We start from the raw sequence: 14463 nt of genomic DNA on the forward strand, positions 1-14463 counted from the left end.
AGCGGCTTTTGCCTCCTTCTGCCAGATAAACAAGCCATGCATTGTTTTGTCCACTGGCTGTGGACAAAACAGGCTTCCCTTCCTGCTGAGCAGGCCAGAATGAGTTTGAATTCCTTCATGTGGGGCAGGTAGAATGTGCTGGGAGGGGCGGAGGAGGCTGGAAGAGCCATAGAAAGTCAACAGAGCTAATCAAGGACACCACTTTGTGCTTCTCCTTATCTAAACACTTTCAGAAGAGGAAGGAACCTGTGGTAGGTTATGACCCAGACCTCAGGCTAAGCATAACCCCAAGCAACAGGGGTTGTATTTTCCTTCTTGCCCTGGGTTGGATCAGAGCTAGGGTTCTCTTTTTGCTTACCCCCTGCCTTCCTCCCTCCAAGTAGTTCTTGAGGGGTCTGCTGAGAGCTAGGCTTGGAGACCAGTAGTTGTGTTGGAAGGTATTGGGGTGGCAGCCCTCTAGAGCAGCTAGAGAGTGACTCCTTCTAAAATTGGTCCACTTCCCTCCCCTCACCTCTCACAACAGCCTTTACAAGGGAGCCTTTCTGACAGATCTGTCATTTCCACCTGCATGTGCCCACCCTCCTTGCTCCAGGCCAGGTTCTTATCCTCTGAGTGCTTGGAAAAGATACAGTCATCTTTACCTTCCCCTGAACAGAGGAGGTGATGCTTGCTCATGTTGTCTGGAACTTAGCTCTGCTAAGTGAGAAGTTACCCCCTTTATCCCAACCCCACATCCCAGTCTCTCCTTTCTAAATCCTAAACTGGCCAAACTGCTGAAATTCCTCTCTTATTATCCTCTCCACAAGGATTTCTTGAGTATATACTGCCTGTGTCCATCTGTCCATCATATCACCTCTTCTGGTGACTTCCCAACTCTCATACTCCCATCCTGCCTCCCTACCTAAGGCAATCCCCAAAACATGCTTGCACCTCTAGTCAAAACTTCCTCAACCCATCTGACCATTGACAGGGCCAGGCTGCTATCACATTTGTTATTCTTTATTTCATTAGGAAATGGGGGTCAGGGAAGCATTTTTATGGACTGAGTTACAGAGTGGAAGGAGAAAGGCACTTGGTGACCAGATTTGGGAAGGCTAGGTACCCAGGCCTGAGTAATGGGATTAGAAGTGACTATTTACTCTGATGCTGTTTCAGAGCAGGGGTTATTCCCTAGTGTTGTGCTATTGCTAAAGGTACTGTATTCCCTAGTGTATTGTCAGAATGTGGTTATTACACCACCAACATCACCATCACTCTAGAGCTTCTTAGAAAGTCAGAATCTGGAGCCTACTCTAGATCTACTGAATCAAAATCTGATTCAAGATGGCCAGGTGATTAGTCTGGCCACTGAAGTTTGAGAAGTGCTACTCTAGAGAGTTAGCCTTGATTTTTGAACCTTCTCTTAATTAGTCCTCTTGCATTCCTCTTCATTTGGCTTGAAGAAATTCTTTTTCTTGCCACTAATAGTACCTTATCCATTATTATTTTGGGTCAAGGATGATATTAATAATGGATATCATTTACTGAATGCCTTTTGTGTGCCAGGCATACATTGAAGATGAGGAAATTGAGTCTCTGTGACATGCCCAAAGCCAAACAATTAGTGTGTAAAAGCTGAATCTTCAACCCAGATCTGCAGGCATACTAAATCCCCAAACTCCTACCTTACAGGACTTCTGATTACCAGAGGAGGGTCTGTGGGCTTACTTGGATGGCACCTGCCTTTTATAGGCACATGTAAACAAAATTCCTTTCAAACTTCCCCAGGAGGTCCAGAGGGCAGAGCAGGTAAGGGGCCACTTGGCATGGTTTCCCCAGAGAGGAAGGGCCCTTGGATATTTCTTGGTCTGAGGAAGCTCACATAAGCTCTCTCAGGCCAGAAATGGCTGAAATTGAGACCAGAGGCCAAAGGAAACTGGCCTGGAGATCCTGGAGTATTATGAAGGGAAAAATCCCAACTCTGAATCCCCAAGAAGAATTAAATTCTGATGCTTGAGCTTGGGCTTAGGGTATGTAATAAACTTCTGTGGGGCTTCTCTGGGTCCTGGCTGTTGCATAGGTCAGTGAGACATCATGTGGACCCTCAGCCTGGGGCTGGGGACTGTTGCCTCAGAGTGTGCCATATAGTTGGAGAGGTTGTTTGTGACAATGGGCTTTAATGTTTTATTTTGCAGAGAGGAAACAGAAGCCCAGACAGGGGGAGTAAATTGCCAGAGGTCAGAGTAAAGTCATGGCAGAGGCAGGGATGCTGACTCCAAGCAGCACTGTTATGGAGTTAGAGTCTCTGGTGTGAAATGCAGTTTCCTCTGGGTCTGCTCAGATGCCCATAGGATGGGCAGACTCTGAAAATACGGTCCAGAATGGTTTGTGAATCTTTCTGTCTCAACAGGATATTCATTCTGGGAGATCTCTAGGTTCCTTGCCCCCAGGTACGTAAAACCAGCTGTAGTGCTACTTTCTTGGCTGGACCTGGAGGCTGCTGGGCCTGGCTGATCTGGGTTTTCCTTTTCTGGGGCTCAGAGGACCTGCGGAGATGGCTGGGTGGAGTCAACTCAGTCCAGGAAGCACAGGAATTCTTTTAAGTGTATGTGTCTGGGGTATTTTTCTCTCTCACTTGCGTGTATTTAAAAAAAATTTTTTAGACACCCACTTTATCTTTCCCAAACATCATTTCCTTGCTCCTTTCCTGAGTTCTAGCAGTGGCTGGGGGCCCAGCTTCCTTATTGGCCTCTGAGCTATGTAAGGGGGTGGGCCAGAGCTCAGAGGAGGCTGGAGTAGGGAACAGGAGGGCTGTTTGTGCTGCTGGAACTGCCTTTCATCCTTCCCTTTGCCACCAGGGTGCTGGCTACTTTCTGGAGCAGCGTCTTCACTCCTATCCAGCTCTTGACACTGGCCCTCATTCCCTAAGGTGGTGGCCTCCTCTAGGCCCAACCAGGCTGATGGCCATACCTTGCCTTCGGTGCTACTCCTTTCTGTTCTTGGAATTGGGACCTGACTGTGCCTGAGCCCCTTGGAGCACACTCAGGGACTTGGGCTGATGGCCCCTTCTCTCACGAGGTTTTAAAGGAAGGCAAATGAGTCTCAACTAAGGGAGGATCCAGCCTGCAGAAAGAAGCCCCAGGGGCTGGCTGGAGGGGTTTTGAGGACCGTCGGAGCTGGCTGGATACCTAGCCCTCTCCTAAGCTATCTCCCCATCCTGGACAACTTCCATGGTAGGTACTACTGGTAGCCATGGCCGTCATGGCTGTTACCCTTCTTCCCCCTTCTGCTTTCTTTCTTCAATATCCCTTTCTTTTTGCTTCCTAAGAAAGGAATTTGGGGTAATGAATGATGTGTGTATGTGTGTGTGTGTGTGTGTGTGTGTGTGTGTGTGTGTGTGCTCAGTCATGTCCTACTCTGCAATCCCATGGACAATAGCCTGCCAGGCTCCTCTGTCCATGGAATTTCCAGGCAAAAATACCGAAGTAGGTTGCCATTTCCTACTCCAAAGGATCTTCGTGACCCAGGGATCTAACCCATGTCTCCTGCATCTCCTGCGCTGGCAGGCAAATTCTTTACCACTGTACCACCTGGGAAGCCCCAGTGAATGCTTTTCTCTCAGTGTTCTCAAAGCCTCCACTTTCTTGCTTCTATCTCCTTTAAGGTTGTTTCCTACTCCTGGAGAAACCCTAGAGAGAGTAGGAGGCTTTGTAAGCTACCTTTCAAAGTATGGCAAGGGTGATGCTAGTGGAACCCTGACAGTGGATGGGTAAATCTGGGTGGAAGGATTCTTGAACTATCAAGAAGGCTAAGTCTGAGCCGACAACTCTTATTACAGTACCCTCTCCTTATTGACCATATGCTATACATCAGTATGTGTCCCAGAAACTTTGACAGTGTTCTGCCTCATCCCCATAGTAACATAACCAGGTAAGGATTATTGTTTTTTGTTTTTTTTTTTTTCTGATAATAAAACCGAAGCTCAGATGGGTTAAGTGACTAACACAGAATCACACATCCAAAGTGGTAGAGTTAGGCTATGAACCTAGTAGATCTGACTCATTTGTCTTTGTCTTATCACCTTTGGGCTTGATATAGTTCATAGGATGAGAGTAATGTACATGAAATGATGATGATCAATATCAAACATTATTTTTGATGGGCTAAATTGTGGGGACTAGATTACTAAGGACAAGCTCCATGGAGTAGACATTACTTGAGTAGTACCTTGAAGAACAGGCGGGACTTAGAGTACCAAAATGGGAGGGGGCATTCCAGGCAGAGGGAACAGTCACAGTCATAACTGAAACTCTGTTCTAGGCAGTTGACAAGCACTGTATCATTTGAACATTACAACCCTATTAATTAGGTACTATCATCACCATCTTACTGTCATGGCAGCTAGACCTCTGAGAAGCAGAGCTTGTAAGTGGTGGAGCTGGGATTTTAATCAATGTCCAATTCCAGGGCTTGTGTTAGATTCTACTAGAAAACCAAAAGCAAAGGCACAAAGCTGGTTGCAGAGTGTGATTGGAGCAGAGACATGAGAGGTTAGGTTGGGTGGGTAAAGATAGCTTAGAAAGGGCTTTGAAAGTCAGGTCCAACTGGTGAAGATTCTTGAATAGGAGAGTACCACAATCCAATTGGTATTTGACATATGATCTAAAAGCAGCGACTGGAGGTAAAACCAGGTGAGACTGGCTGCCAGACTAACACAGTATTTTGGTTGCAAAATGTTAAAGGCCTGGACTAGAACAGGAGCTGTGGGTGACAGGTTCTGTGGAGAAGTATGGTTATGTAGAATAGTCTCAGTGAGAATGGTATGGGTGTGGGGAGAGAGAAAGAGGCCAAGCCAAAGAGATATTGTAAAAGAAGCTTCAGTAGAACTTTATAAGGGATCGGATGGTTGGAAAAAAGGTGGTATCAAGGCTGATTGCCCACATTTTAAACCCTGGACTCAGAACTTCAAAAATGCTGGATATGGAAGAAGAGCCCCAAATAAGAGAGGTGCCCAGATCTCCACTGTATCCTCAGTGCCTGGAACTGTGCTACATAGTTAGATACACATGGTACGTAGCATCTACTCGTACATAGTACTTCTACGAGATGCTTTATAAATAGTTGTTAATGGATGGCTCCTGGGTAACAGCCACTGGAGAGATTTCTAGCAACATGGTTTTGTGTGTGAAACTCTGGAGCAGACACCTTCCCCAAGGTCTTCTAGTGCCTTCAGCCTCCCTGCTGGCACTCTGAAATCCATAATAGAACAGTGGTTAAATATGTGGCCCTCACTTCCTCTCCTTCCCATAAATTTTCACTGCCACAGCTGATCTGTGGCTCTGGTTCCTGACCTTTGGCAGGCATCTTCCACTGCCCTTCCTTTTATATCTCCTTCTCTGTGTCTGGCCTGTTACCACTCAACACATGTTTTCCCCAGCAAGGCCATTTTCCTCAGGACTACTTTTTCAGGCCTTAGCCCTCTAGAGCTCTGCCCTGCTGGGATTTTCTGTATTTCTGCCAGGATAAGGGGCATTCCCTGCGAATATGGATTCAGCTCTAGTCTCTCTACTGCTGCTCCTGGGAGGTAGAGAGCTGATTTATCCCACTCTATAACAAGCATGTTGAAAACCAGGGGCCTTATCTTAGTCAACTCTGCTTCCTCACTGTCTAGTATGGAACCTGCCACAGTAATTGAATGAAAAAATTAGTAAATAAACTATCATCTGTTTATCTTTCTGTCCTCTCCTTTATTTATCATCTGTTTCTCTTACTCTGTCATCTTGTTCTCTGTCATCCATTTCTCCCTGTATAGTTCCCTGTACTCTTTCTCAGACTTCTCCATTTCTGTCATTTGTTTATATCTGTACCATCTCTTCCCTCTTATCTGTTATTTACCTGGCCCATCTGATATCTGTCTTTCTCTTCTTGTTTCTTCTCCTCTCCTCACCTCTCCTACTCTGTCCTCTCCTCTCTTCTCCCTTCCCCTTCCCTCTCCTTCCTTCCCTCTCTCTCTCTTCTTCCCCCTGCCCTCTTCCTTTCCCCCCCTCTCTTATTCTTGTCCTCCCCACTTTCTCTCCCTCTCTCTCTCCCTCTCTCATATCAATCTTCTCTTTATCCTCTGGCACTACCTGTGCCCCACTCTTGTTCTTCCCCACTAGCAAGGGTGGCTTCTATTCATGTGAAATATACCAGAGCACAGGGACGGGTCCTGAAGAAGCCTGTCAGTGCAAGAGCTGTGGCTGCAGCCTCCCGCACTGGACAGGTACTGTGGTTGCATCCAGGGCCTTGGCCTCAGACCTGTTTCTCTTTATTCACCCCTGCCCTGAAAGCCAGTCTTCCCTGTTAGCCTAGTACCATGCCATCTATCACGTTGTCCTATTCTCCCTGGCTGAAATGGGGGTTTCTTGCCAAACCTCTACCTACAGACTTAGCAGCCTCACCTCTGTGGCCATCTTGTCCTTCCCTCTCTCAGTGCCTTTACCAGTAAGTTCTCAGGAACAAAGCCTATGCTTGATTGATCTCTGTATCCCAAGAGGTATGCACAGATGGTACACAGTACACAGACAACAAATGTTTATCAAATTGAATGAGCCCAAAACTGGAGAATTGGCAGTCAGTTGGTGTTGACTTGTTCAAGCTTCTCAATGATTTACCTATTCCTTTCTTAGATAAAAATGGGAAGATTGGCTACATTTATTTTTTTTTTTTCAGAGAAAACTTAGAGTGGGCACACTGTTCATTGAGCAACAGTACTCACATATTCCACAAATATTTATTGAGCATCTACTATGTGTCTGGCATTGCTGTACATGCTTGGGATATACCCATGACCAAAAGAGCCCTATGACTCTCAAATTCTGAATGTCCACGGATTGTCTTTGGGGTGAAGGAGATTTGAGTTCTGGGAGCTGAGGGGGTAGCTGCTAAGATTTCTACACCAGTTCCTTGCAAGATGTGCTACTTCATTTAAGGGAAAGAGGGGGTGGGGGCGGAAGCTGCCTGGGAAGTGATTTCAGCTCTGGTTCCCTAAGTTGACTTCCTGTGCTTTTTTGCTGTAGGAGAAACGCCCCTGTCAGTAGGCCGCACTCATGGCATGTGGCCAAGCTGCTGGAGGGATGCCCTGAAGCGGCCACCACCATGCATTTCCCTTCTGAAGCCTTCAGCTTGTCCTGGCATTCCGGCTGCAACACAAGGTGAGTCTGGAACCTTCCCTTCAAGACAGGCTGGAGGCTAGACCACCCGGCCACGCAGGAGTGCTCTAGTCCCCGTTGGAGGCTATAGAGCCCAGAGTGCTATCCGGGAAAATGAAGGGGGGTGGGGCAGTCCAGAGGGCCTGGCTTCCGGTCGTCAGCTATTGCTAACTCTCTGTGACTTTGGGACAGTCCCTTTCCTTTTAGAAAATGTTTCCTTGAAATATTTCACATGGCTTGAAGACACCTCTCTTTCCTGTTCTTCACCTTATTTCCTTTGCAATCTCTTTCCCTGGCTCCCCCATCATCCTAGTCTCTGTTGTCAGTGACCCCGTGACTGGGTTCTGGTCCTCTTCTCTAGCTATAGTGACTCACAGTGACCTCATCTAGTGTTTCTCATCCAACTCTGTCACACAACCAAAGCCTTCAGAATGGGGACCTCCCTGAATAACAGGGTCCACCTGCAATAAGGATCTCTCAATTTAGGGAGCTACCCAGCAAATGCAGAGAACTTTTTAAGCAAGCCCAGAGCCAGCAAAGCTGCTAGCTTAAGCTGCCTTTTCCCTTCCACAGCAAGATCTTACCGCCGAGAAGGAATTTCTGTTGATGAGGCTCAGGGAAGCTAAGGGTTGAGTTTAGCTTAGGTATCTTTATTTGATATCGGAAGCCAGGGGCTCAGGGCAGAGGCAGGGGCAGTTTTGTTCTGAAAGGATACACAGAAACACATTCTGAGCTTGGCTTCTGTTTAAGTGGGGGTGTGGCTGTTTTCAGCAGGAAGGGTGGTGGGGTGGATAGCAAATCTCCCTGCCAACAAGGAATTGATGGATTCTTAGCCCAGAGGTCAAGTAAGCGGATTGGCTAAGGGGCAAGGCGGTGAGAAAGAATTAGAAGAGGCTAACCTGGAGGATCTTGTGGGTGCCTGCCACTGCTCAGCTCTGGCGTTCAGAACTATGGCCTTTCTGAGCCACCTGCAACCTCTGGGGTTCTAGTGACAGGGAGTTACTGGCATGACTTGGCTCAGTTTGGCTTTGTGTGTGGGAAATGGTACTTAAAATTCAAGATTGTGTTTGATCCTAGTACCGTCATTGGTCTCCCAAGTTTGGCTTTGCTGTGGGGGAAGAGGGCAGCCTGGGTGGGCAGGGGCCACTATAATGTCAATAGTCATAGTAGAGGGGATGCTGATAACAATACTCATGAAAACAACAATCAAGAGAGGTGCTACTCTCAACCAGGTGTTGAACCCTCACTAGGCGCCTAGAGCTTCACTTTTATTATCTGATACCACCCGCAAAGCAACCCTCTGGTACAGATACCACTATCATTTCCATTTAACAGACAGTGTAGCAGAAGAGCCAGGACATTAGACTCACAGAGGCCCGGGTTCAAAATCCAGCTCTGCTTCTTTAGCAGCTGTATGAGCTTGTCATTTTACTTTCCCCCTCTAAGCTTTGGTTTTCTCACTTGTCAAGTGGAGATAATAATCTCTCCCCTTCAGTTTGAAACGAGACATTAGAAAGTGTCTGGCACATCATAGGTCCTTGGTAAACAGTGAGGAATACTATTATCAAGAAAAGAACAGGGGAATGCTAAAACTGTGGCCCTGTGTGGGCTGTGAACGAGAGCTGGGTAATCTTGAGAAAATTACTCCCTCACAATCACTTCCCTTTGTAGGGCTTGCTTGACACCAGTAGTTCTCGAAAGTGTGGTCCCTGAACCAACAGCTGTAGCATCACCCAGAAAACTGTCAGAAGTAAAAATTCTCAAGATCCACCCAGACCTAAAACTCTGGGCATGAGGCCTAGTCACTTGTGTTTCTTTGAACCCTCTGGATGATTCTGATGCATGATCAAATTTGAGAACCACTGATTTACAAAATAGGCTGACTGAAATTAAATTAGCCCTTTAGGGCCCCTCTCAAATGCTAATCGTCAGTGCTTGTTTCTCCAAGCAGAGAGCCGAGAGCTGGCTCCCAGGAGACAGCAACAGGCCAGAAGCAATTCTAGACTTACTTAAGGCAGAGAAACAGAGGACTACCCCTAGTGAGTTCTTGCACTGTTAGTCTTTGGATCTTGCCCTATTCTTCCTCCACGTATCATCTTGCCTCCCATTTTACCACATTTCTGTGGCATCCCCAGCGTCCTTCTCTTCCCATTTCCCTTCCTTCCTCTTTTGCCATATCTCCCTCTCCTTTGTGGCATGGGTGCCTCTGGGTTGCCTTGCCTTCTCCTGTGGCAGGGATGGCCAAGGTGGGGAAGTAATCTGGTGACGTGGCTAACTAACCGGTGTGTCCTGTGTCTTGCAGTGACGTGTGTGTGCAGTGGTGTCCACTCTCCCGGCACTGCAGCACTGAGAAAAGCAGCTCCATTGGCAGTATGGAGAGCCTGGAGCAACCAGGCCAAGCCACCTATGAGGGCCATCTTTTGCCCATTGACCAGAGCACATACCCCAACCAGCGTGATTCAGCCTATAGCTCCTTCTCAGCCAGCTCAAATGCCTCTGACTGTGCCCTTTCCCTCAGGCCAGAGGAGCCAGCCTCTGTGGACTGTATCATGCAAGGCCCAGGGCCAACTAAAGCCCCTAATAGTCGCCCTAATGTGGTCGAGACCTCAGGAGGTGGCTGGCGCACCAGTGGGGGTCACCTGACTGCTAGCTCCCAGATGTCATCCTGTCCTCAGGAGGTCTCCCACTCAGAGCCTGCCAAGGCTGCCAGGGGTCCCCCTCAACCTCCAGTGAGGCGAGACAGTCTTCAGGCCTCCAGAGCCCAACTCTTCAATGGAGAGCAGTGCAGGGCTTCTGAGCTTATAGATTCCTTGCAACAGAAGGAGAAACCTAGCTTGGACACCATGCTATCCCCAAGGAACCCTAATAGGTTCTGCTGCCTCAGCGGGCAAGACCAAGTGACAAATGAAGGCCATCAGAACTGTGAGCTCAGCCAACCTCCTGAATCTAACCAGAAGGGCTCTGAGAATCTACCGATGGAGGCCTCAGCCAAAGCTGTTGGAGTCCCAAAAGCATGTGACAAAACTTCCAGCATAGGTTCCAGCCCACTCAACCAGGCTTCAGCAGAGCTAGCTAAGACTTCTTCTTTTGGCAGCTCTCCACACCTCACAGGACCCACAGGGCATCGCCATAGTGCCCCTGAACAGCTGCTGGTGTCCCACTTGCAGCGTGTGCACCTTGATACTAGGGACAGCAGGGGGACAGAGCTCCAAGCTGGGCAGGATGGGCAGGAGTGGACCGTATCCCCTTTGCACATGCACAGTAGCCACACAAGCAAGAAAAGCCCATGTGCCCCTGCAGGAGGAACCCAGGACCAGCCGAGCAAAGACAGAAAGACCAAGCCAGTGGATGATAGACCTCTGGGTTCAGGTCATCAGAGCCCAAGCAGTTCCCCACATGGAGAGGCTGACGGACACCATCCAGAAAAAGGCTTCCAGGATCCAAACAGAGCAAGCAGAGCTGATAGTGAACTGGTCAGCCAGCAGTCCTCTGGCTCCCTTGCTCAACAAACCAGGGACTGTTCTTCAACCTCTAAAGTAGCTGGCAGCACAGAGGCAACTGAGGAAGGGGACAGTGAGCCCAAGGAGTGTGGCCGGGTGGGCAGTAAGCGAAATGGAGGGTTCCGGGGCCGCTCGATCCAAAACCGGCGGAAGAGCGAACGTTTTGCTACCAATCTACGTAATGAAATTCAGAGGAGGAAGGCCCAGCTCCAGAAAGGCAAGAGTCCCTTGTCACAGCTGTGTTACACCAAGGAGCCAGTGGAAGAGACCGAGGAGACCCTGGAAAGTCCTCCACTTCCTTCCTCTAACTCAGCCCTTCTATCTTCATATAAAAAACCACCAAGCCCCAGAGACAAGCTCTTCAACAAGAGCATGATACTCAGGGCTAGGTCTTCAGAGTGCCTCAGTCAAGCCCCTGAGGGTCAAGAATCTAGGATTGGCTTGGAGGGACGAGTGAGTCCTGGCCAGAGATCTGGCCAGTCCTCTTTGAGCCCAAACACCTGGTGGAAAGCATCTGACCCATCCTCGTCAGACTCTGAAAAAACAAACGTTCACCATGGAGTCTGTGGAGGTCACTGGAGATGGTCACCAGAGCACAACCTGCAGCCACATGTGGCACTAGCCATGGAAGGCCCTTCCAACCCAGGTGACAAGGAATTGAAAGCGTCTACTGTCCAAGCTGGGGAGGAAGCCATCCTCTTGCCCTTTGCAGACAGAAGAAAGTTCTTTGAAGAGAGTAGCAAATCCTTATCTACATCTCATTTGCCAGGTTTAACCACTCATAACAAGACTTTTACCCAGAGACCAAAACCTATTGACCAAAGCTTTCAGCCAATGAGCTCCAGCTATAGAGAATTGAGGCGCCATCCCATAGACCAATCATATCACTCCACAGACCAACCCTATCATGCCACAGACCAATCATATCATTCCATATCACCCCTTCAGTCAGAAACTCCCACTTACACAGAATGTTTTGCAAGCAAAGGTCTAGAACAATCCATGTGCTGTAAGCCACTACACTGTGGTGATTTTGATTACCACAGGACGTGCTCTTACTCCTGCAATGTCCAGGGAGCTGTAGTCCATGACCCTTGCATTTATTGTTCTGGGGAAATCTGTCCTGCTTTGCGAAAGAGAAATATGATTCCAAACTGCTACAATTGCCGGTGCCACCATCACCAGTGCATCCGGTGTTCAGCTTGCTGTCATAATCCCCAGCATGGTACCCTCGAGGACAGCAGCTTGAAACCTGGCAACACTTGGAAACCCAGGAAGCCGACAGTGCAGGTAAGGACTTGGTTCTTGGATGGATGAGCTTCATTATTCTCTTTGCAAAGAGAAAGCTAGGTAAATAATTTGAAATATAACAATTATAATGCCTTAAAATTATATAGTGCTGGGTCCACCAGCTGGTATCTTACTAACTTTGGGCAAGAAATCATCATTTTTAGAGGTAGAAGAAAATAACTTTGCTTCACAAAACCAACAGAAGTGGGCTTTATATCCTGACTGTATAATTGGTATCAGAGTGACCTTTTGCAAGTCATCCAACCACCAAGAGTTGCAGTTATGTGATTTTTTAAAGGGAAAAAGAATTTTTACCTCATCAAATGGCCAGTGCTAAATAAAGTCTTATTACCTCATCTTTAAATTGGAGGAAAATAATGGCTGCCTTATGAATTAGTTGGGTGGATCAAATGAGTTTGTGTAACAGAGTGCCAGGCCCAGTACCTGATACAAAACAGCATGTACAGTAAGTCCCCTACATACAAATGAATTCCACTCTGAGAGTGTGTTCATAAGTCCACCCAAGTTAGCCTAGGTACTTAACTAACACAATCAGCTATATAGTATTGCACTGTAATAGGTTTATAATACTTTTCACACAAATAATACATAAAAAACAAATAAAAAAAATAAACATTTTTAATCTTACAGCTCAGTACCTTGAAAAGTACAGGAGTACAGTACAACAGCTGGCATACAGGGGCTGGCATCGAGTGAACAGGCAAGAGTTACTGCCTGGAGGTGGGAGATGGTAGAGCTGAAGGATCGTCAGCAGTAGGAGATGGAGGGCAAGCTATAATTTCACTCACGCCTGACGTTGATGGCACAGATTCTGGTTCCTTGCTGGATTCAATTCTATCTACCATCTTGAAAAAAACAGTTCAGTGATGTCTAGTAGTAGCTCTTTTATTTTCGTCATAGATGACCTGGTAGCCCTAGATTGCATTCTGAATGCCTGCTGCAACCTTTGTTTCATTCTACATTCTACATTCAGGTCCTGTGCTTCAAAAACTAACAGTGCCTCCTCAAATAAAGAAAATCCCTCTGGCGTTTCCTACATCGTGTATCTCTTCAGTTATTCTTCCTCTTGTCACTCTGCTCTCTCAGTTACTTTCACTTTTGTTCCCATCATTACTGCTTGGCACTTCTTAGCAGTACTGCTTTTATGCTTGCTTCTGGAAATCCTGTGCTTGAAATAAAGATACTGTACTACTGTACTCTACACAGTACTGTACCGTAAAGTACAGAAAAGCACAACCACTTGTAGAGGATGCGTGCACGTGACAATGTACACCAGACATGTGAACTGACTTACATGATTGGACATGCGAACATGGTATTTGCATCTTTGAAACTTGAATGTCCGTATGTAGGGGACTTACTGTATTGCCTTTCATTTCCTGCTTTAAAACTATTTGGAGCTGTAAAATTTGCAAATGTCTCCCAGGTTTTGCTTCCAGAGGTCTGACTTTTCTGAGAACAGAAATCCTTTCCCTTTGCTCCCGTATGAAGAAGAGACCCAGGTCTAAATTGGCTGTAACTATACACCCTAGTTATGATCTACATCCCTAATACAAGCCACCACCATCCCCCATGGTATTTCTAGGACTTCCCATGCCACTGCCTGCTTTAAAACTATTTGGAGCTGTAAAATTTGCAAATGTCTCCCAGGTTTTGCTTCCAGTGGTCTGACTTTTCTGCTCTTCTGAAGGACAAATCCTTTCCCTTTGTTCCAGTCTGAAGAAGAGACCCAGGTCTAAATTAGCTGTAACTATATACCCTAGTTATGATCTACATCCCTAACACAAGCCACCACCATCCCCCATGGTATTTCTAGGACTTCCCATGCCACTGCCAGCTCACTGCCAGACTACTTCCCCATAGCTTTCCTAGTGCCACCTTTTGGCTGGTGCATTCAAACCAGAAGTTAATTCCTGTGTTGAACTGTTGATGCATAGACTGACACTTCTGAATGACTTAGCATATGTAATTGCTCAGTACATATTCTTTGTTGAAACAAGGGAATTCCCTGGTGGTTCTGTGGCTTGAACTTGCACTTCCACTGCAGAGGGCAAAGGTTTGATTCATGGCCAGGGTACTAAGATCTTGTATGCTGCCTATGGCACAGCCAAATAAAAAAGGAAAAAGAAAGACACTTAGGGGTAAAAGAAGCCTTACACAAGAGAGTATGTACTCTACTATCCCTTCATATAAAGTTATAAAACAGCTAATCTATAGGAAAAAAATTTCAAAACAGTGGTTGCCTGTGGGAGGTGTCACAGAGATTACCTGGGAAAGAGCATGAGGAAATTGTTGTGTGATGATCTATATCTTGAAAAGAGAGTTACACAGGTGTATACATTTTCCCAAACTTAGCAGATGTATACTTAATGTTCGTGCATTTACTGAAAGTAAATTTTGCCTAAAATATTGTAAACAAATATAGAACTTTATTTAATGGATATGTATGCTTGAGTTTTTGAAATGCATTGATCTATGCAGCT

General features: G+C 46.8%; 1 protein-coding gene across 4 annotated transcripts in view; it reads left to right on the forward strand.

Annotated features, from left to right (window-relative positions):
* Positions 1-14463, forward strand: part of SHROOM4 (shroom family member 4) — a 262226-nt gene that overhangs the window by 203932 nt on the left and 43831 nt on the right. For 3 of the 4 annotated variants that reach the window (XM_027533042.1, XM_027533039.1, XM_027533040.1), the window contains 2 exons: positions 7038-7172; positions 9472-11959. In XM_027533042.1, coding sequence (XP_027388843.1) covers positions 7038-7172; positions 9472-11959 — 2623 coding nt within the window. Of the gene's footprint in view, positions 1-2756; positions 3213-7037; positions 7173-9471; positions 11960-14463 lie in introns of those variants that run through there. The other variant, XM_027533041.1, reaches the window with a different exon arrangement.

The sequence above is a fragment of the Bos indicus x Bos taurus genome, chromosome X (assembly GCF_003369695.1).
Source record: "Bos indicus x Bos taurus breed Angus x Brahman F1 hybrid chromosome X, Bos_hybrid_MaternalHap_v2.0, whole genome shotgun sequence".
NCBI lineage: Eukaryota > Metazoa > Chordata > Mammalia > Artiodactyla > Bovidae > Bos > Bos indicus x Bos taurus.